Raw genomic sequence first — 21,335 nt, 5'->3', positions numbered from 1 at the left:
GTGATATGGCTGCTTCATATACTCAACATAGGTTATAACATAAATTGGTCAGGTTATAACATAAATTGGTCAGCACAGATAAGGGGTCCACAATGGGGTTACTAACTTCAGGTTAGTTCAGAATCACAGAATTGTTACAGCGCAGAACAACGGCATGTGGCCTATCGTGTCCACACCAGCTCTCTGAAAGAGCAACTCCCTCAGTTCCATTCCCCTGCCTTCTCCTCATAAACCCTGCACATTCTTCCTTTTCATATAACTGTCTAATTCCCTTTTGAATGCCTCCACCACGTTCTCAGGCAGCGCATCCCACTTGCTGCATGAAAAAGTTTTTCCTTGTGTTGCTTTTTTGCTGCTTTTACCAAATACTTTAAATCTGGGCCCTCTTGTTCTCGATCCTTTCACGAGTGGGAACAGTTTCTCTCTATTTGCTCTGTCCAGACCTCTCATGATTTAGAATACCTCTATTAAATCCTCTCTGCCTTCTCTTCTCCAAGGAAATAGATTGGAGAAGTTAGGACTATCTTCATAACTGAAATTCCTCATCCCTGGAACCATTCTTGTTGAATCTTTTCAGTAATTTCACCAATGCCTTCACGTTTTTCCTCACGTGCGGGGCAATACTCCAGCTGAGGCCAAACTAGTGTCTTGTACAAGTTCAACATAACTTCCTTGCCCTTGTACTCTATGCCCCTATTAATAAAGCCCTGAGTACTGTATGCTTTATTGACTGCTCTCTCAACCTGTCCTGCCACCTTCAATGACCTTTGCACATATATACCTAGGTCCTTCTGCTGCTGCACCCCCTGTAGAATTGTACCCTTTATTCTATATTGTCTCCATGTTCTTCCTACCAAGATGAATCACTTCACATTTCTCTGCATTGAACTTCATCTGCCACCTGTCTGCCCATTCCACCAACTTGTCTACGTCCTTTTGACGTTCTACAATGTCCTCCTCACAGTTTACAATGCTTCCAAGTTTCATGAAAACTGTAAAGCAAGGGTCCCAACACTGATCTCTGGGGAACTCCACTACAGACCTTCCTCCAGCCTGAAAAACATCCATTAACCACTACTTTGTTTCCCGTCACTCAGCCAATTTCGTATCCATGTTGCTACCATCCCTTTTATTCCATGAGCTATATGTTTGCTTACAAGTCTGTTGCGTGGCACTGTATCAAATGCTTTTTGAAAGTCCATGTACATCACATCAACAGCATTGCACTCATCAACCCTCTCTCTCTTCCCTCAAAAACTCCAAGTTAAACGTGATTTTCCCTTAAGAAATCCATGCTTTTTTTCTTTAATTAACTTGCATTTGTCCACGTGACTATTAATTTTGGCCCGAATTATTTTTGCTGGAAATTTCCCCACTGCCGAAGTTAAACTGACTGGCCTGTAGTTGCTGGGTTTATCTTACACCCAATTTTGAAGAAGGGTATAAACGTTTGCAATTTTCCAGCCCTCTGGCACCGCCCCCGAGTCTAAGCAAGACTGAAAAATTATGGCCAGTGCCTCTGCGATTTCCACCCTCTGTATCCTTGGATGCATCTCATCTGGCCCTGGTGTATTATCCACTTTAAGTACAGACAGCCTATCTAATACTTCCTCATTATCAATTTTAAACCTCTCTAGTGTCTGACTTATTTCCTCTTTCAACATTGCCTGGGTTGCTGCATCTTCCTCATTAAAGACATGCAAAGTATTCATTTAATACCTCAGCTGTGCTCTCCGCCTCCATATGTGAATCCCCTTTCTGGTCCCTAATCGGCCCCACTCCTCCTTTTACCACCCTTTTACTATTTATATGCCTATAGGAAACTTTGGGATTTCCTTTAATGCTAGCTGCCAGTCTCTCTCCATGCTCTCTTTGCTTCTCTTATTTGCTTTTTCAGTTCCCCGCTGGACCTTCTATTTTCAGCCTGGTTCTCAATAGTATTTTCTACCTGGCATCTGCCATTAACACGCTTTTTTTTTCTTTTATCTTAATCTCTACCTCTTTTGTCATCCAGGGAGCTCTGGATTTGTTCGCTCTACGTTTTTCCTTCGAGGGACCATACCTTGACTGTGCCTAAACTATCTTTTCTTTGAAGGTAGCCCATTGTTCATCTACTGGTTTTCCTGCCAGTTTTTGACTCCACATTATTCGCCCCAGCTCCATTCTTATCCCATTGAAGTTGGCCTTCCCCAGGTTAATTATTCTTACCCTGGATTGCTCTTTATCCTTTTCCATAGTCAGCATAAACCTTATGATACAATGATCACTATCCCCTAAATGCTCTCCTACTGATACTTGATCCACTTGGCCCACCTCATTCCCATGAACCAGGTCTAGCAGTGCCTCCTTTTCTCATTGGAGTAGCAACATACTGTTGTAGAAAGTTTTCCTGAACACACTCTAGGAATTCTTGCCCCTCACTGCCCTTCACACTACTATTATCCCAGTCTGTTTGGATGATTAAAGTCCCCCATTATTACTACCCTACAAGTTTTGCACCTCTAATTCCCTTGCAAATTTGTTCCTCCATGTCCTTCCCACTAGCTAGTGGCCTATCGACAACACCGAGCTATGTAACCACACCTTTTTTGTTCCTTTGCTCTAGCCGAATTGATTCTGTCGTCGATCCCTCTGGGACATCCTTTTTCTCCAGCACTGCAATGCTCTCCTTTAATCTATACTGCCACCCCTCCCCCTTTTTCCCATTTTCTATCTTTCCTGAATACCTTGTATCCAGGAATATTTAAAATCCAGCCCTGCCCTAATTTGAGCCAGGTCTCTGTTATAACTGCAACATCATATTTCCACACGGCAATCTGCGCCTGTACCTCACCAGTCTTATTAACCGCACTCTTTGCATTCGCATGCATGCACATTAACCCTGATTCTGACTTTATTACTTTCTCCCTTACTCTAACCTCACCTAATATATTATTCCCTACTCTCGTGCTACCTATCTCCCCCAGTATTCTGTGCACCTTGGTATAACTCTCTAATACTTGCTCTGGTTCCCACACCCCAGACAAGTTACCAGTTTTGTTTCCCTCCAATCAGAGCTCCCTCTCAGGGTTCCCACTCCCCGACAAATTAAGCCCTCCCCAACAGCACTTTCAAATCTCCCTGCGAGGGTATTCATCCCAGTCCTGCTAAGATGCAACCCGTCCATCTTGTACAGATCCCACCTGCCCCAGAACCGGTCCCAGTGTCTCAGAAATCTGATGCCCTCCCCCCTACTTCAGTTGTCCAGCCATGTTCATCACCCAGAGGGTGATGGGTGTCTGGAGTTTACTACCAGGAACGGTGAAGGCAGAGACCCTCAATTCTTTTAAAAGGTATTTGGACATGCACCTGAAGTGTTGTAATGCGCAAGGTTATAGACCAAGTGCTGGAAGGTGGGATTAGATTGGGCTGCTAGTTTTTTCGGCTGGCACATACACGACTGGATAAATGGCGTCTGTGCTGTAATTTTTTTATGGTTCCACGTGTTCAATCGCTCAGATCTCTTATTCCTTTGCTCACTTGCACATGGGACTGGGAGTAATCCTGAGATTACCGCTTTTGAGGTCCTGCTTTTTAATCTCTTTCCTAGTTCCCTAAAATCTGATTTCAGGACATCATCCCCCTTCTTCCCTATGTCATTGGTACCAATGTGAACCATGACCTGTAGCTATTCACCCTCCCCCAGAAGAATGTCCTGCAGCCTCTCCATGACATCTGTGACCCTGACACCAGGGAAGCAACACATCATCCTGGAGTCATGTTTACTGCTGCAGAAACGCCTGTCTGTTCCCCTAACTAACAAGTCCCCTATCACTACTGTTCTTTCTCCCCTCCTCTGCAGCTGAACCACCTGTAGTGCCACAAACTTGGAGCTGACTGCACTTCTCTAAGGAACCATCGCCCTCACCAGTATCCAAAATGGAAAACTGATTAGCGAGAGATCGAACTCCTGCACTACCTGCCTAGCTCTCTTAGGGAATGGGCGACCGCCAGGCAGTCTATCTGCCTCCTTGCTCCTAACCTGTAGTGTGACCATGTTATCCACATAGTCCTCTGCCTCATGGATGCAGAACAGTGACTCCAGCCACTGCTCGAGTTCCGAAACCTGGAGCTCAAGCTTCTGCAGCTGGTGACACTTCCTGCAGATGTGTTTGTCTAGGACACATGGTGTGTCCATAACCTCCCACATGCCACAAGCTGTACATTTCCATTTGGCAGAGCTGCCCTGCCATATCTTAACTTTACAGACTATTTATTATAAGTAGAATAGCTTACCTAGGTACTCAGCAAACGGCTCCTTCCACTGCACCAAGGCAGGAACCAAATACTGGAAGGTGAAAAATGGAGCACCTGATCTCCATTCACCGAACTTGCCACTCACCAAACTCGAATCTCTACACGCAGCTTGCAATCTGCACACCAATTGCAAGCTGCACCCAGCCCTCTGTATTTATGCCTTTTGAAACTGAAACTGCAGCAACCAGATTTGACTGGTCGGCTACTCTGCAATAGAGCCTGTTAATCCCTGCCTAAGACTGCAAAACTTACTTTACTACCTTTAACCCTGTTTTATCTAGAGGGTAAATACCAGTTGAATGCTAACTGCAGACCAGACTTTTATAAACATGACACTTAAAATCCCCAATCACCAAACTCTAATATCCACACTCAGCTTGCAATCTACACACCAGTCCCTGACTTGATGTAATTGCCTGTGGGTCAGAAAAGATATTCAAAATCAGCAGTCTGCTCTGAACACAGTAATATGCCTCAGTGATTAGATTGAGTGGCAACAACAAAGTGAAACCTGCTGTTAGTTTGTTAGCAGAAGAGGCAATGGCATCTTCTTCTTTGGCCTCTTTGTCTTGTGAGACAATAGGTAAGCACCTAGAGGAGGTCAGCGGTTTGTGGAGCAGCGCCTGGAGTGGCTATAAAGGCCAATTCTAGAGTGACAGACTCTTTTTTATTAGAACATTAGAACATTACAGCGCCCTTCGGCCCTCGATGTTGCGCCGACCTGTGAAACCATCTGACCTACACTATTCCATTTTCATCCATATGTCTATCCAATGACCACTTAAATGCCCTTAAAGTTGGCGAGTCTACTACTGTTGCAGGCTTTGAAAAGATGGTAGAATGAAGTCTATCTTCCACCTATCAATGTAGTGGAAAATATTTCCCATACAAACACAGCTTAAATATAGATCATGGACAGCTCATTATGAATATATTGAGCATGGGTGCATGAAGATAGGTGCTTCTCACTATTCACCACTGGGGAAAAAAGCATTAAAGCAGGGCACTTTGTAAATCCAGTCCTTGTTATCCATGATGGCGTATAAGGGAGACTGTTTTGCAGTGTAATTATCAAGCAGTTACAAGCAGCATACATTCTACTGACTATTATTGTCGAAGTTACAATAATGGAGACAACTGTTTACTGAAGTTGTTTTATTGTAGTTGTGGTACTTGATACATCAGCTGACAGTGCTGCACTGCTCCAAATTCAGAAATAGTACGAAAATCATTCTTCAAAAATGCATTTCTTGTCACAGCATCCTGTGCACAATCTATCAGCTGCTAGTAAACATCACACCATAGTCTTGCAGTAACAGTTCTGTCAATTATACACAGCAGCAAAGTCGACTCAGACAGTATGTGCTACATGTGATCATGGTACAATGTACCTAAATGGTACTGAAGTTGCTGTTCCACAGGCACTGCAGATAAAATTGGTTGTCTGGGCTCTCTCCTTACACTTCTGTCTTTTTTCCTGCCAACTGCTAAGTCTCTTCGACTCACCACTCTTTAGCCCCACTGTTATGGCTGTCCGCCAGCTGTGGTGATCACTGGCAACTGACTCCCACGACTTGTGGTCAATGTCACAGGACTTCATGTCGCGTTTGTAGACGTCTTTAAAGCAGAGGCATGGACGGCTGGTGGGTCTGATACCAGTGATGAGCTCGCTGTACAATGTGTCCTTGGGGATCCTGCCATCTTCGATGTGGCCAAGCCATCTCAAATGCCGCTGGCTCAGTAGGGTGTATATGCTGGGGATATTGGCCGCCTCGAGGACTTCTGAGTTGGAGAAACGGTCCTGCCCCCTGATGCCAAAGATTCTCTGGAGGCAGCGAAGATGGAATGAGTTGAGACGTTGCTGTTGGCTGACATACGTTGTCCAGGCCTCGCTGCCGTAGAGCAAGGTACTGAGGACACATGATTGAAACACTCGGACTTTTGTCGGACTTGTGCAATGACATGACCTCATTCCAAATATGAAGGGTTTTTCCTGAGTGAAACGTTCACGATGAGTTACTTTTGTAATAGAATTGCTTTGAAATGAGTTTATTATACTCCACTGTGACTGAAGCTGCGATTGTGGAGGATTTATATTACATCACCCTTTTAAAGGAAGCTGTGAATACTTGGTGCAAAATAATATTGAGGGAAAAAGACAAATATATAAATTAAGTTTATTTAAAGTAAGTGGAAATTTAAAGTGAAATGTGGTATAATCATGTTGAATTAATTTCTGCAGAAAATTGTTTCTAACTTTTTTTTAAAAAAAAAGTTGCAAGCAAGAAGAGCCTAACAGATGGCTATCAGCCCTTTTCATATGCTTATCTGGCCTTGTATCTCATTTAGGTACCTTTAGGTTCCTACCATCTTATCTTGATATCCATTTGTATTTCAGATTGTTCACCCCTCCCTCCATTTTTCTCTCTTGGATATCGTGATCATTGTATCATAAGACTTGGATTAGTATTGGAGAAGAGCAAGGAACCATCTGAAGTAGAACTTGTAAATTGGTAGAAGGCTGACTTCAATGAGATGAGGGAATCTAGCCAGGGTAAAATAGAACCAAAGGTTGACAGGAAAAACTGTAACATAACAATGGGTGGTCTTTAAGGCGGAGATGTTTCGGGTGCAGGCTAAGTACATTCCAACAAGGGTGAAAGGTAAAGGAGCCAAAGCCAGAGCTGCTTGGATGATAATGGCGATAGAGAATATGATGAAACAAAAAGAGGGTGTAGGATGCACGTCAGGTGAATTCTTCAAGCGAGAACCAGGCCAAATACAATAAGTTGAGAGGGGAAGTGAAGAGGAAAATATGACCGGCAAAGAGAATCCCAGAATAGAATGGCAGTTAAAATAAAAAGGAACCGAAAAATGTTCTACCAGCATGCAAATAGTAAGCATGTAGCAAGAGGTGGCCTCGGGCCGATTAGGTACAAAGAGGATGATATATGTTTAGGGCATAATAGGATCAGAGAATTAGATAGACAAGTGGCAGATGGAATTTAATTCGAAGTGTGAGTTGATGCATTTTGGCAGAAGGTAAAGGAAGAGGCATTATAGACTTAATGGCACTGTTTTAAACAGCGTGCAGGGCAGGAACCTGGGCATTCATGTGCATAGATCTTTGAAGGTGGCAGGACATATTGAGCGAGTAGTTAGCAATACGGAATATGGAATCTTGGGCTTCATAAATAGAGGTATTGAGTACAAAAGCCGAGAAATTATGCTGAACCTTTATAAAGCTCTGGTTAGGCCACAACTGAAGTATTGCGTTCAGCTTTGGTCACTATACTTTCGGAAAGATATGAGGGTCCTTAAGAGGTTGCAGAGGAGATTTCCCAGAATGATTCCAGGGATGAGGGATTTTAGCTACAAAGTTAGGTTGGAGCAGCTGGGATTGTGCTCTTCGGAACAAAGACTGAGGAGATTTGATAGCATTGTACGAGATTCTGGCAGGTTTGGATAGGGTAGACAAAACATGCTGTTCCCATTACCTGATAGTACAAGGACTAGGGGACACAGATTTAAGGTTTTGGGCAAGAGATGGAGCGGGGGATGTGAGGAAGAGCTGTTTTATGCAGTGACTGGTAATGAACTGGAACTCGCTGCCTACAAGGGTGATGGAAGCAGAAACGATGAATGATTTTAAGAGGAAATTGGATGGGCACTTGAGGGAAATAAAGTTGTAGGGTTACAGGTATAGAGCAGGGGGAAGAATGATCGAATTGCTCTATAGAGAGCCAGCATGGACTCAAGGGGTTGAATGGCAGCTTCCTGTGCCATAATGACTCTGATAATGGATCAATGAAGTCAAAAGTTTGTACTTTCCGTCACCCGGATTGATTTTGTTTTCTATTTGGGGAAAGTATTGGTTGAGAACTTCTAACTTTTCCAAGTCTCATCCACAGATGCTATGATGAAACCAGGCTGAAAATGTACCAAACATTGACTTGTTTTTATCCTTGTGCAGACAATTGTATAATTGAGTATTGGTTTCTTACCCAAGGTCTGCTGCCTTTGGGTTCAGTGTGTTAACATTCTGTCTAGACACTAAGTAAAGTTTCTCTAACAGCCCCTCCTTGTATATATTGTACATATTTACCTGTTAAGGTGATTTTTAATTTATTTATAGTCAAATGTTTTGGTTGTAATCCAATTTCAACAGTTTTTTAAATGATGGGGCAGGAATGCAGAATCTCTCCTTTAAATGCTTGATGAAAAAATAAATTTAAGGGGAGACCAAATCCCCTATCTTCTATTGTGGCCATCAAGAATATGCAAAATCTAAAATGTGAAGTACACATTCACAGCCTTGTAGTCTGCAAATACAGAATGCCTTTGGGGGTCATATCAAACATGATTAGATTTTGAAATTTATGTATATATTTTTAAACCGAGTAATTCATTGGGTATGAAGTGTTCTGGGATATGAAGTCCTATATAAATGCCCCTTTCTAACATCTTCAGCTTACTGGGGGAAGCTTCACTTTTATAACTTTTTTTTTTCCTGCCAGTTTTATCTCAATGTCCTTGTGAAATTGGTTACTGGGTCTGCCAGCAGGGTGAAGATTAGAGCTCATTTTTTTTTTCTTGTTTTAGTGGTGTTCGTCCATTTGGAGTGTCACTGCTGATTGCTGGTTGGGATGAGAGGCGACCGTATTTGTTCCAATCCGATCCATCGGTAAGCACCTCAGGAAGGCAGTTTTTAGCGCTCATTCTCAAAGTGTCTTTTTTTTTTTCCTGGTTCTGCCTTCTGGATGTAAAATAAGCTCTATCACTGCCTATCTTGATTTTAAAAACCTACCTAAATTGCCTTTTTTTAAATAAAAGGCAGCACATTACAATAATGAAGTTGAAACTGCATTGGTTCTTTGTGGATGGTGTATGTTCTACTGCACATTTTTCATTATGGAGCTTGAGTAACCTATATTATGGAGCATAAATGTAGCGCAAACCCTTGAATCGTTCTGCCAGAAGAGAGATCTCTGAGAACTGGATAGACCATGCAATTTAACATTTTCATGTGAGTTCAGTTTCACCCCAGACTGATCTAATAAAAGCCTCTTCTGTGACTCTAAGAAGACCAACTGAAACAAGTCTGGGCATTCCTGATTTAGTTCCTTGTAGACATTAGTTCACAACACTAAATTGGCACTTTCACTCAGAGGCCATAGGGATGGCATGATGATAAATAGGAAAAAAAATCATCATTTTTGCTGTTGGTAATGTTCTGTAGTTTGGAACAATGCATGCTGTTGGGAAAGAATAAAGGAAAGCTGTCTGTCTGGCTGTGTTGTACCCAATTTGGAATAATTTGCCAGTATCACTTAGTGCCTGCAATAAGAGTTTTCTTTTCCATGGCATTAATACTCTTTTAAAAATAAATATGTTTTTGCTCAAAGACTGTGCTCACCCACATCTGCAATGACATAGGTGTGGTATTTGCCATCATATAAGTCCTACGGGAGCAGGTCTGAGGCTGGGTATTCTGCAGTGAATAACTCACCTCCTGACTCCACAATGCCTTTCCACCATCTACAAGGCACAAATTAGGAGTGTGCTGGAATACTGTCCACTTGCCTGGGCGAGTGCAGTTTGAACACTCAAGAAACAACACCATCCAGGGCAAAGCAGCCCACTTGATGAGCACTCCCTTCACCATCAGTGTATCATGTCTGCTGTGTGTGCTATCTACAAATGCACTGCAGCAACTCGCCAAGGCTTCTTCGACAGCACCTCAGAAACCCGCGACCTCTACCGCCTTAAGAGACCAAGGCAGCAGGCACGTGGGAACACCACTACCTGCAAATTCTCCTCCAACTCTCGCTATCCTGACTATATTGCTGTTCCTTCATTGTTGCTGGGTCAGAATCCTGGAAATACCCCCATGGACTGTAGCAGTTCAAGATGGCAGCTCACCTTTACTTTCTCGAGGGCAATTGGGGTTGGGCAATAAATGCAGGCATAGACAGTAACATCCAAATCCCTTGAACGAATGGAAGAAATTCTCCCTTGAGTGATTAATTTGACGTTTTCACTTAAGAGCAAGGAAATTAGCTTGTCAATGTAGTGATTTGATGTCATTAGGTATTGAGCCAGAATTTGCAAAATAATGGTGAGTTTGCTTGCTATTTAGATTAATTAGTGTGCAAATCATCCAACAGTTGATGGCAAAGGATAGTCTAGTTGCAGATCACAAATTGCTGGATGGTTTGTGCCATTTCACTGTTCGCCTTGTGAAAATAGCAGCTGACTGTCAAATCTCCCTGAGTTTCAAACAATTGCTGCATTTGTCCACTAATTACCAATTAAACTTGCCACAAAGTTAGGGCAAGAACTTTAACAGAACTGCCTTTTTAATAACTGGATTTATGTTCCTGCAATGCCACTTAACCCCGCTGACCTAGAAAGGGAACAATTGAAACTGGAGTGTCTCATTCCTTTAGGTAGTAAATTGACATAATGGCCAATTAACCTATCAACCTGCAAGTCTTTGGCATGTGGGAGGAAACCGGAGCACCCGGAGGAAACCCACGCAGACACAGGGAGAACTTGCAAACTCCACACAGGCAGTACCCAGAATTGAACCCGGGTCGCTGGAGCTGTGAGGCTGCGGTGCTAACCACTGCGCCACTGTGTTCTCTCTCAATCCAATCTTACTTTCCCTCTTCCTGAATTTTTGATTTGACTATATTCATTCTTTCTCTGTCATTCCTTGTTTATTTTCCTCCATGCTGAAATCATCATAAAGAAGATAAACTACTGGTCCCCTCAATTACCAAGGTCCCTGATGCCCCATTGACCTCGTCAGATCGCACTTCCAGCAACATGTGGGGCAAAAAAAATTTTCAGGCTGAAGAACGAGAGAAAAATTCTAACTGGGCCTCTGAAATGCTCTACTCCAGCAAAATTGGCCACTGTAAATTTCTTTGCCAGACTGACCAGTTCATAGGCCTTAACCAATTCATAAGCCATCTGCAACACACCAAGCAGCTGCCCAAATGTTGTGCACAAATGTTAACTTGTGACCTGGTTTACACTCCTTCCCAGCAATGTTATCTGTCTGTGATCTGCACTGAAGCCATGATGCATTTATCAGTTTTGCAGCTGTGTATTTTTTTTTATATGTAGTAAAACAAATTCATTTGTCAGTAACTTCAGACTTTCCATAATTGTGCATAACTGAGCTGTTGAAATATGTACTTCATCTGTTTTTTTAATATAATGAAGCAACAATGGGACCCCCTGTATGACAGAACAAGCTGAAGTCGTTCAAATGTTGTAGGACATTGCCTAGCACTTCAAACACTTTGTCTGGCATTCTACTGCTCTAGCTGCAGCAACCGCTGAGGATGTTTTTAAAATGGCTAATCTAATGATGTAATGTCACAATCTATGTTCTTCATCTCTGCTCAGTACTCTGGCTTTTTCCTTTAGTATCCGCTTAGTATTTTTTTTATTTTGAGATGAGGGAGAGTAGAGCATTTATTTACTGTATCCTTAATGCTAACTGTATAAGATGCATTTTTTTGTTCTAGCTAAAGTATGGTTCTTTTGGATAAACTTCTGAGTTTTATTTTTCCTTTCTAATAGGGTGCTTATTTCGCATGGAAAGCAACAGCCATGGGGAAGAATTATGTAAATGGGAAAACCTTCCTTGAAAAGAGGTAAAATAGCAATCACCACTTACATTGCAGTGCCTCAAAATGAGAAATGGGAGAGGAAATTTGGGGGGGGTGGGGGGTGAATTTTCTCTATGCCAAATGTAAGAAGATTGTAAATACCGTGTCCACAATGCACAAAGAATTTTCTCAGGGTTGGTAGGTAGGTCACTTGAAGCCGAATAGTCTGTCTTTTATTCCCAGCCCATTTTTGTCCTGTTCAGAAAGCATTTTGTACAGCCTTCAGATTGAGCTTTTACTGAAGGGTTTCCAATTGCTTTGAGGAAGGGGTAAATGTACGTGGTTTGCTCAGTATTCTTGCCTAGCATTGTTGAGTAAAATGTGGAAACTTGCCACCAGATTTTCATGAATTACTGGCAAATAAGATTTGATGGCCATTAATGGAGCATTTATTTCAATGTCTTTCTGTAATAAATGTTCAAGGATGTATTGTGCATTTGCGCATGGACAATATTTTAAAACCTTTATTCCAGTTTTAAGTTTTGAAAATAGTTAATGGAAGAAATTCTTCCAGGAGAAAAACATTTCTTTGACATTTTTGTGCTTGTAGGTACAATGAAGATCTAGAACTTGAAGATGCCATTCATACAGCAATCTTAACACTAAAGGTTAGTTATCTTATCTGTTCTTCAAATATCAATAACAGGTTTATCAGGAGTTACCTTTTTTATATACAGCAATATATGATACTGACTGGCTTGAAATTTTTCTTTCCCAAACAGGAAAGCTTTGAAGGCCAGATGACAGAAGATAACATAGAGGTTGGAATTTGCGATGAAGCAGGATTTCGCAGACTCACTCCCGCAGAAGTCAAAGATTATCTGGCTACCATAGTCTAACATTTATTCAAATGATTTTTTTTAATTTGAAAGAAATATTGGTCAACTACTGATTACAATTTAAAATCCTTTTTATTCAGCTCTTTAGTTTTGGCAATGGTTAAATGGTCAGTATAATGTAAAGCTATGTTGCACAAGTACAGACATCTGATAAATCTTGTCTTAATGAAAAAAGTTGTGAAGCTGTCATTTTTTTACATGATTTCAATGAGCGAAGCAATTTATACATTTTTATTGTCTATTTCCTGGAGTTGCATCATTTTTTTTTTTCCTTCGTGAGACTGCCCCTTTTTAATTACATGCGCTCTGGCACATGCTTTATATCTCATCATGGGATAAAGCATGAAAGGGGAGAGAAAAATGTCATACAATATATGATGAGGACATGATCAGGCTGAGATGGGAAAATTACTGAGGAAACTGAAGAGCCAGAAAAGATAAACTAAGATTGGAAGTTAAAATAACTAGAGTCTAAGCTACTGAAAGAGGAGATAAGAAAAGCTATAAAGAACATGAAGTGGAAAGGCAGGCGGGCAAGATCCGATAACAGCAGAAGCATTAAAAGTGGGAGGTGAAACAGCTGTAGATGCAATGAAAGAAATTATTGATATGTGGATAGCAGGTGAATGGGCTTGCAAGTGGACTATGAGATGGTCACAATTCCCAAGATAGCAGGCACTCTGGACTGTCCAAAACATTGTATGCTAATCTCATCAGTCATGTATCTAAAGTACTACTTGATGTCATCAGGCAGAGCCACCGCCTGTGTGAACAGAAAAGTGGTAGAAGAGCAGTTTGGTTTAATTACAGGAGAGGGTACAACTGATGCTATGCTCAGAAATCAACAGTAGGACAGTCAGTAATCTAGTTCAGCAGTTGAAGTGTTGCTCTTCCCTAGCGATGAACACAGCAAATACAGTTCAGTAGTTAAAGTAATTGATTATTTTCTTCTAAGAAATTAATCTGGCCTAAAGCTTCTTTAAGATTTTGAGAGTATCATAAATAGGGTTTAAATAGACAAAGGGAGCGCTCTCCAATTTCTTTCAGTACATGCTGGCAGAACAGTTTGTGTCTCTGCAAGAGCCAGTTTTTTAAAGCTAGTTTCAAAAGTCAATCGCAACATTGTATATTCTGTTTTCGGTCTCTGGCTGTATCTGGGGCAACCAAGATGCACTTTCTGAAGCTGGCTGTCTTAAAACCGTATTGATCCTTTGCTGTCTTAAAGACACACTGCATATTTCCCGGAAAACAAAACAACACAGGATCGTAACACTAATAACCCTCTGTGGTGAGGAAAAGAAAACATTCGAACCTCCTTTTATGCTTTTAGTACCAATTCTTAGTTTATACCCCCTTGGTAATGATTCACCAGCCAGGTTTACTACTTACGATCTCAAACCCTTTCATAGTTTTGAATATTAAAATGTCCCCTTACCTTTTCTGCTGCAGTGAATATGGCCTTTATTTTTCAACTTCGTGAGCAGCTTGCTGACTCATTTGAAGTGAAGCGAGCTGAATTTGTTCTGTTATGCAAACTGTATTTGCGACATTATCTGCCCACTCCCTTAATGTACCTACCCTCCACATTATACTCCTAATTTTGTGTTGTCATAAAATGTTGATAATCCCTTTGTCCACATCCAAAAATTTTACAAAAATAGAAAACAAGCCACAGATCACAAAGGCACCCCATTAGTTACATCTTGCATGTCGATGAAACAGCTATTTAATCCTATACCCAGCATTCTACCCTCCAGCTATCCCTCTTATCATTGCCACCACTTTAATACCATGAACTTAATCTTCATAACATGTCTCTGATGTGGCACTTTATGAAATGCTTTTTGCAAGTTCAATTGTACCACATGCACCGCATTTCCCTAGTTTGGATGCTCAGTAACCTCAAAGAATTTGATTAAATGAGCATGCACTTTACAAATCCATGTTGACAATCCCCAACCTTAATCTTATCTTAGTGTTCACTACATCATTCCATTTTATAGTCCTTGCCATCGTCAGACTAAATGGACTCAAGTTGCTATTTTTTTCTTTTAAGTACACTTGGCCATGTCTGGGTCTGTTTTAGGATTGCTATGGTTAGTCAACAACTCATTGTATCATTCGACTGCCACTAGCAATGTTCCTATGGTGAATCATCAGCTTATCAGTTATTTAAAGGACGTCACAATATTTCTTCAAAACCTGGAAAGCTTTATTTTACATGGTCTTCAGAACTGATCAGTCATGGAATGATAGACCACAAGTGGACTATTGAAGTCTGTACCAGGCAGGTACTTTTTAAGGATGAAGTAATTTTCTTGATGTCAGTTTTTTGATGTTGGGTATGTCACTGTAGTACACTCCAAGCATATTAGATTTGGATGAGTCTCTGATTGTCCTGAGTTTTGCTCTGTGCAGCAAAAAAAATTATGATACCTTTTTGGATATTGTCAGTGCTAGCACTCTCCTCTGATTTAGAAGGTCATGGTTTAAGCCCCACTCAGAAAATTTGAACATAAGTCTAAGATGACACTGGAGTACAGTGAGTGTGCTACACTGTTAGAGGTGCCATCTTTTGGATGATATATTAAACTGAGGTCCTCTCAGGTAGATGCAAAAGATCCCATTGCATTATTTGAAAAGGAACTGGGGAGTTCTCCTAATTTCCTGACCAACATTACCTAGATCTGGTCATTTATCTCATTGATGCTCATGGGAACTTGCTACCTGTAAATTGGTTTCTGTGTTTGCCTACATTGCAACAGTGATTACACTTCAAAAGTATTTCATGGGCTGTGAAGCATTTTGGGGTCTCCTGAGGAGATGAAAGGTGCTCCATAAATGGAAATTATTTCTTGAATATTTTTGTCTTCCTCTTCGTTCACTACTAACGTGATCTGTAACTGGCCAATCACAATTTGTAAGTCTTCATAATATGGCCTGGATTTTGTGGTAGTGATGACAGTGAAACTCTGCATTTGCAGTCATTACACCTCTGAAACTGATAGCAACTTCTGGAGTCCACACATGCGCAGAATAACATGGAAATCCAGAAATTGCTGTCAGTGATTCTATGCTTTTCCACAGGGTGCACTGTTAAAGTGGCCCCTGTCTGCAATCAATTAGAAATCACTGAACTAATAAGCACTTGCACTTTTATTCTATTAGTCTCACTGTAAAAGCTTTGAAAAAGTTACACATTGTTAAACAAGGTATAACTAGGTTTTAAATGACATACTAAGTTTATAATCACCATTGAACAGCCTCATTTGCCCTGAAAAACTAAATTTATATCTGTGGAATGGTAAATTTATCCATTATGATAATTCTACCTTTTAAAAATGTTTTTAAAGGTTGGTTTATCATATTTCAGCTGAATATATCCTAATCATTTATTTCACACTTTAAAATTTTAAAAGTGAAGGATAATCAATGCATTTTACTTCCTGGTTTGCTGTCCGTGAGAATTTTTCAATGTGCCAGCTGCTTACGCTGCTGATGATATCACTTGCTGGACACCTGGAGATCCTCTTGACTTGGCACCAAATTCAAACATACGAACTAGGAGCAGGAGTAGGCCATTTGACCCCCAGCCTGCTCTGCCATTCCATAAGATCATGGCTGATTTGTTTGTGGACTCAACTCCACTTTCCTGTCTACCCCTTTGACTCCATTGCTTGTCAAGAATCTGTCTACCCCTGTCTTAAAAACATTCAATGACTCTGCCTCCATCGCTTTTCGGGGAAGAGAGTTCCGCAGTCTCACGATCCTCCAAGAGAAAAATGTTTTCCTCATCTCCGTCTTAAATGGGCAACCTCTTATTTTTAAACTGTGCCCCTATTTTTAGTTTCCCCCACAAGGGGAAACATCCTTTCCACATCCACCCTATCAAGTCCCCCTCAGGATCTTATATGTTTCAATAAGATCACCTCTCATCCTTCTAAACTCCAATGAATACAGACCCAACCTGTCCAACCTTTCCTCATAAGATAACCCTCTCATCCCAGAAATCAGTCGAGTGAACCTTCTCTGAACTGCTTCCAATGCAATTATATCCTTTCTTAAGTAAGGAGACTAAAACTGTACACAATACTCCAGATGTGGTCTCACCAATGCCCTGTACAACTGTAGCAAAACATCTCTACTTTTACATTCCATTCCCCTTTATCCACGTTGCTTGTTACTTCCTCAAAAAACTCTAATAAATTAGGTAAGCACGATTTTATCACAAAAACATGTTGAGTCTGCCTGATTGCACTCAGATTTTCTAAATGGCCTGCTATAAAGAAAGGGGAAATCTCGATCTCTGAGGACAGCAGCAAGCTGACCACAAAAGCCAGGCCACAAATTTGGATGTCCTAAGTCTGTATGGAATAAGATCAGTCCATCATCTGAACTAAGAAAGACATATTAAGTTCAATCTAAAAATATTTTAGTTAATTTTGTGGCATAAACTGCATAATTTTTGTTGAGCCTGAAATGTTGAATAATCCAAAATATTTTAGGAATTACTGCTCCTTTTTTATAGTGTCCTATTTACCACAGAGGCTTTCAAACATTTCTCAGTGGGGAACTCCTGGAAAATAAGGACACACTGATAAGAAAATTAAGGTACACAAAGAAAAATGCTGCTATCATGGAAGAAAAAAATTATTAAGCATACAACAGAAATAAGTTTCTCAGTAAATCACCAGATATGGAAAACAATAGAGAAATCTGATGATGGTGCAGAAATTGAAGTTGTGGACCTTAGGATCTATGATAATGATAATGCAGAATGTCTAATGTGCAGGGATATTGATTTGAAAAGCTATTGGGCTAGATTTTGTAGTGAGCGCCATTTGTTCCACTTGTAGTAGCTTGTAGATTTTCTATGGGCTTTTGCACTGAAGTACCCGCCAGCCAACAGAAGGTGCACTCTCTCGACAGACTATCTAGGATCTGAGTGAACACTGGAAGCAACCATGTATCCTAATCAATCAGATTTAAGGATTGTTAAGGAGCAGCACAAGTCTAAGACATGGAGGGCTGGATTTTACTAGCGTGCCGCAAATCGTGCACACAGAGGACAACTGCCAAGGTCATCTACAGCCAAAGGGTAATGTGATCAGCAGCCTTCCTCCCGTCGTTCCATGTGCCTTTCCTGTTGTAGGTCCTTAAGTGTCCTCATAGTCCAAGGAGGAATCCTGTTGACGTCTCTCCTCATCATGCCAGGCCTGCCCCCTATTGGGTACATAGTTGTGCAGAGCACAGCGAGCGACAAAGTCTTTTCGGCCCATAGTGCAGGGCATCAGCCTATCAATCCAGGCATTGGAAGCATGTTTTCAGCATGCCAATCGCCTGCTCAATGGTGGCTCTTGTAGCTCAGTGGATGGCGTTGTATCTCTCTTCTGCAGCAGTGGTGGGGTCTCTCACTGGTGTCAGGAGCCATGTCTGCAAGGGATAGCCTCTGTCTCCAAGAAGCCACCCCTCCATCTGAGCCAGTTCAGTGAACAGCAGTAGCAGCTGGGACTGGCGCAGGACCCAGGTGTCATGGCAGCTGCCTGAGAAGCGGGATCAGACTTGCACGAAGCATCTCCGGTGATCACATGCCCGCTGCACCTAGATAGAGAGGATTCTTTTAATGGTAACGTCTGCAGGTGGTAGCCTGGTGGGAGGCCTGATGGCCACATGAGTGCAGTCTATGAACCACAAAACCTTTGGTTATCCGGCAATGGTGCCGAAACCGATGGCCCTCAGGGCCTGGCTGTGAGGGTCTGTCCTGAAGCAGACATACTCACTGGCCCTCTGGTGCAGGGCATCAGTGACCTCCCTGATGCAGCTGTCCACTGCTGACTGTGTGACCCCACAATGGCGTCCGGTGGGCCCCTGAACTGCTGCAGAGGCGTCAAGCTTAACAGTCGCTGCCACAATGAGGACCGCAGGCATAGGATAGCGACCTAACCCCATGGGCTGCAGGTCATTGTTGAGCAGGGCATAGAAATGTGTCATCACCCTCTCTACATGCGCAATCACCTCTGACACTGGTGCTCTGACATCTGATGGCATGTCATATGGGACCTGCAGATGCGCGGTGACCGTAATGGCGAGCTCCCCTCGGAGGCTGCTGCTCATGACCGGGGGCCTCTATGTGGACCGCGCCTGCCTGTTGATTTTGCCTCCGGCGCATATGGATCCTCAGGAGAAGTGGATCTCACAATCTAGGATGAGCCATAGCCATTTCCATGTGATAAATAAAGTTGTATCATTCATTTATTCGAAGGTTCCGAACAGGGCAGGGATTGGTGTTGATGGGTAAATCAGGTGCTTTCATGGATCAACTATGTGGCATGGCATTGCCCATCTTGGCTCACACTCAGAGTGGCACAGCACGACCACATAAAGATCCTACCAGTTGCATCGATTGCCCCCACCATCCATATAACCTTAACACTCCTACCCTCTCTGGCATTCTCCCCACACATAGGGTGACTAGAGTGCCATTGCTCCTTCACATACAAACAAATGCAGAGCGTACACTGTTTACGGAGAGAGGGTACACAGTACCTCCCTTCATTTCTGCAGAGCTTTCCCTCCAGTAATTCCAGACCCCCTCCCACCTCCTTTTCCGAATGCAGAGATGAGACCCCGATCCTCCCAGACTCCCTCCCACCTCCCTTTCAGAGTGTAGGGATGAGACCCCAATCCTCCCAGACCCCCTCCCACCTCCTTTTCAATGTGTAGGGATGAGAGCCCGATCATCCTAGACTTACCTTCTCTGTTGTCCCATGTGGGCTTTATATCCGTGAACGGGAAGGCACGTGACAGCCGCCCGTTCAGCGAAAAATGCGGAAGTGTGGAGGCACAGGTGGCGGGATGCATAATAGGGAAAGGTAAGTGGCGCTTTACATATCATAATTGGGGTTCCGCTGCCAGGCGGCGGGGTGGAGATGGGCACACCAAGGTCGGGGGTTGAGCTGGGCCTCTCCTGGCAGAATTTTACTGGGTCCCCTGCCACGACTCCGGACGTCGAGAAGCTGGTAAAATTCAGCCCGATGTGTAAATTTGAACAAAAGCAAAATACTGCAGATGCTGGAAATCTGAAATAAAAACAAAAAATGCTGCAAGTACTCAGCAGGTCAGGCGGCATCGGTGGAGAGAGAAACAAGAGTCAACATTTCAGGTCAGTGACATTTCATCAGAACTCAGGTTACCAACCGCCAGGTTCAGTTGGGCTGAAGATTTCTACACCAATTTGTTAACGCCAAGTTAGTCTACTCTGTTGCTGAGCGGGTTGCCATAACTATCCCCTTCATTATTGACTAATTGAAGACGTGCCCAGATCCCTCCTGTTTTTAAGCAGTGCTAAAATGAGCACTTTGCGTGTGTTTGAGAGGGGGGAGAAAAACAATTGCAATCAGAATTGACTGAAACTGAGCTTGGGCGTGTTGAGCTCACGGTTCACCAAGTGGCTTCAATCCAGATAAGAATTTTCTGTTTAATCCTCCAATATCTGCGTGACGTTCCCCACCCAGGCAACAGGCTTGTCTCAGTGCAGTGAGAAATCGGAAGAAAAATCAGATCGAAGCACTCACTGAAAGGAAAGCGCGGGAGGAAGGTGAAGAAGCTGAATTAAAGAGCGCAGCGTCGAGTGCGCATCCCCAGAGCGCGTGGCGGCCGTTTCCATGGAGACGCAGCGCTTGGATTGTACACGGAGAGCAGCGCGAGGCCAACTGCCACCGGGCGGGGAGCCGCGGGGAGAGAGAGACAGAGAGAGTTCGGCTACAGGATAACACTCTTACACAGCGGTAAGAAATATATACCATAGCGATCAATAAACACACCACCATAAGAAATGTGTACAACAGCGATAAATAAACACATGCAACAGTAAGAAATCTACAATAGAAATAAACACATGCAACAGTAAGAAATCTATACAGCAGTGATAAACGCATACAAGGGCGAGGATTCTATACAATGGAGGTGAATAAACATACAATGGTGACTAATCTATACAATGGACATAAATGAACATATACAATGGTAAGACATCTATACAATAGAGATAAACCAACACAACGATAAGAAATATAAACAATAGCGATAAATAAATTATACAACATTAAGAAACCTACACAATAGAGATAAATAAATTTATAGAATGGTTATAAATATATACAATTGAAATAACCATATATAATGAAAAGAATATATGTAATAGCGATAAATAAACTTGTACATTGGTAAGAAATCTACCATAGCAATAAATAAACATATACAATGGCAAGGAATCCATAAATAGAGACAAATAAACTTATACAATGGTACAAAATCTATAAAATGGATAAATAAACATATGTAATGGTGAGAAGTCTATACAATGATAAGCAATATGTATCATAGCAATAAATAAATTATACAACGTTAAGAAATCTATATGTTAGGCATAAATAAAATTATACAACAGTAATAAACATATACAGTTGAAACAGGGAAACATATACAACAGAAATATATGCAACAGTGCTAAATA

At 42.0% G+C, this 21,335-nt stretch overlaps 2 protein-coding genes across 3 annotated transcripts in view; both read left to right on the top strand.

Annotated features, from left to right (window-relative positions):
* The window catches only part of LOC137383471 (proteasome subunit alpha type-2), a 34,459-nt gene extending 21,471 nt beyond the window's left edge, over positions 1-12,988 (top strand). Inside the window, exons 5-8 of the mRNA XM_068056435.1 lie at positions 8,899-8,980; positions 11,893-11,966; positions 12,532-12,589; positions 12,704-12,988. Coding sequence (XP_067912536.1) covers positions 8,899-8,980; positions 11,893-11,966; positions 12,532-12,589; positions 12,704-12,820 — 331 coding nt within the window. The 3' untranslated portion in view covers positions 12,821-12,988. The remainder of the gene's footprint in view (positions 1-8,898; positions 8,981-11,892; positions 11,967-12,531; positions 12,590-12,703) is intronic.
* A 7,457-nt stretch (positions 12,989-20,445) lies between these two features.
* The window catches only part of LOC137379383 (uncharacterized protein C7orf57-like), a 124,597-nt gene continuing 123,707 nt past the window's right edge, over positions 20,446-21,335 (top strand). For both annotated transcript variants that reach the window (XM_068050127.1, XM_068050117.1), the window contains exon 1: positions 20,446-20,607. The gene's annotated coding sequence lies outside the window, so the exon portion shown is untranslated. The remainder of the gene's footprint in view (positions 20,608-21,335) is intronic.

Source organism: Heterodontus francisci, chromosome 2 (assembly GCF_036365525.1).
Source record: "Heterodontus francisci isolate sHetFra1 chromosome 2, sHetFra1.hap1, whole genome shotgun sequence".
Classification (NCBI taxonomy): Eukaryota; Metazoa; Chordata; class Chondrichthyes; order Heterodontiformes; family Heterodontidae; genus Heterodontus; species Heterodontus francisci.
Note: the sequence above shows the minus strand (reverse complement) of the source record. Positions and strands in the feature narration are given on the sequence as shown.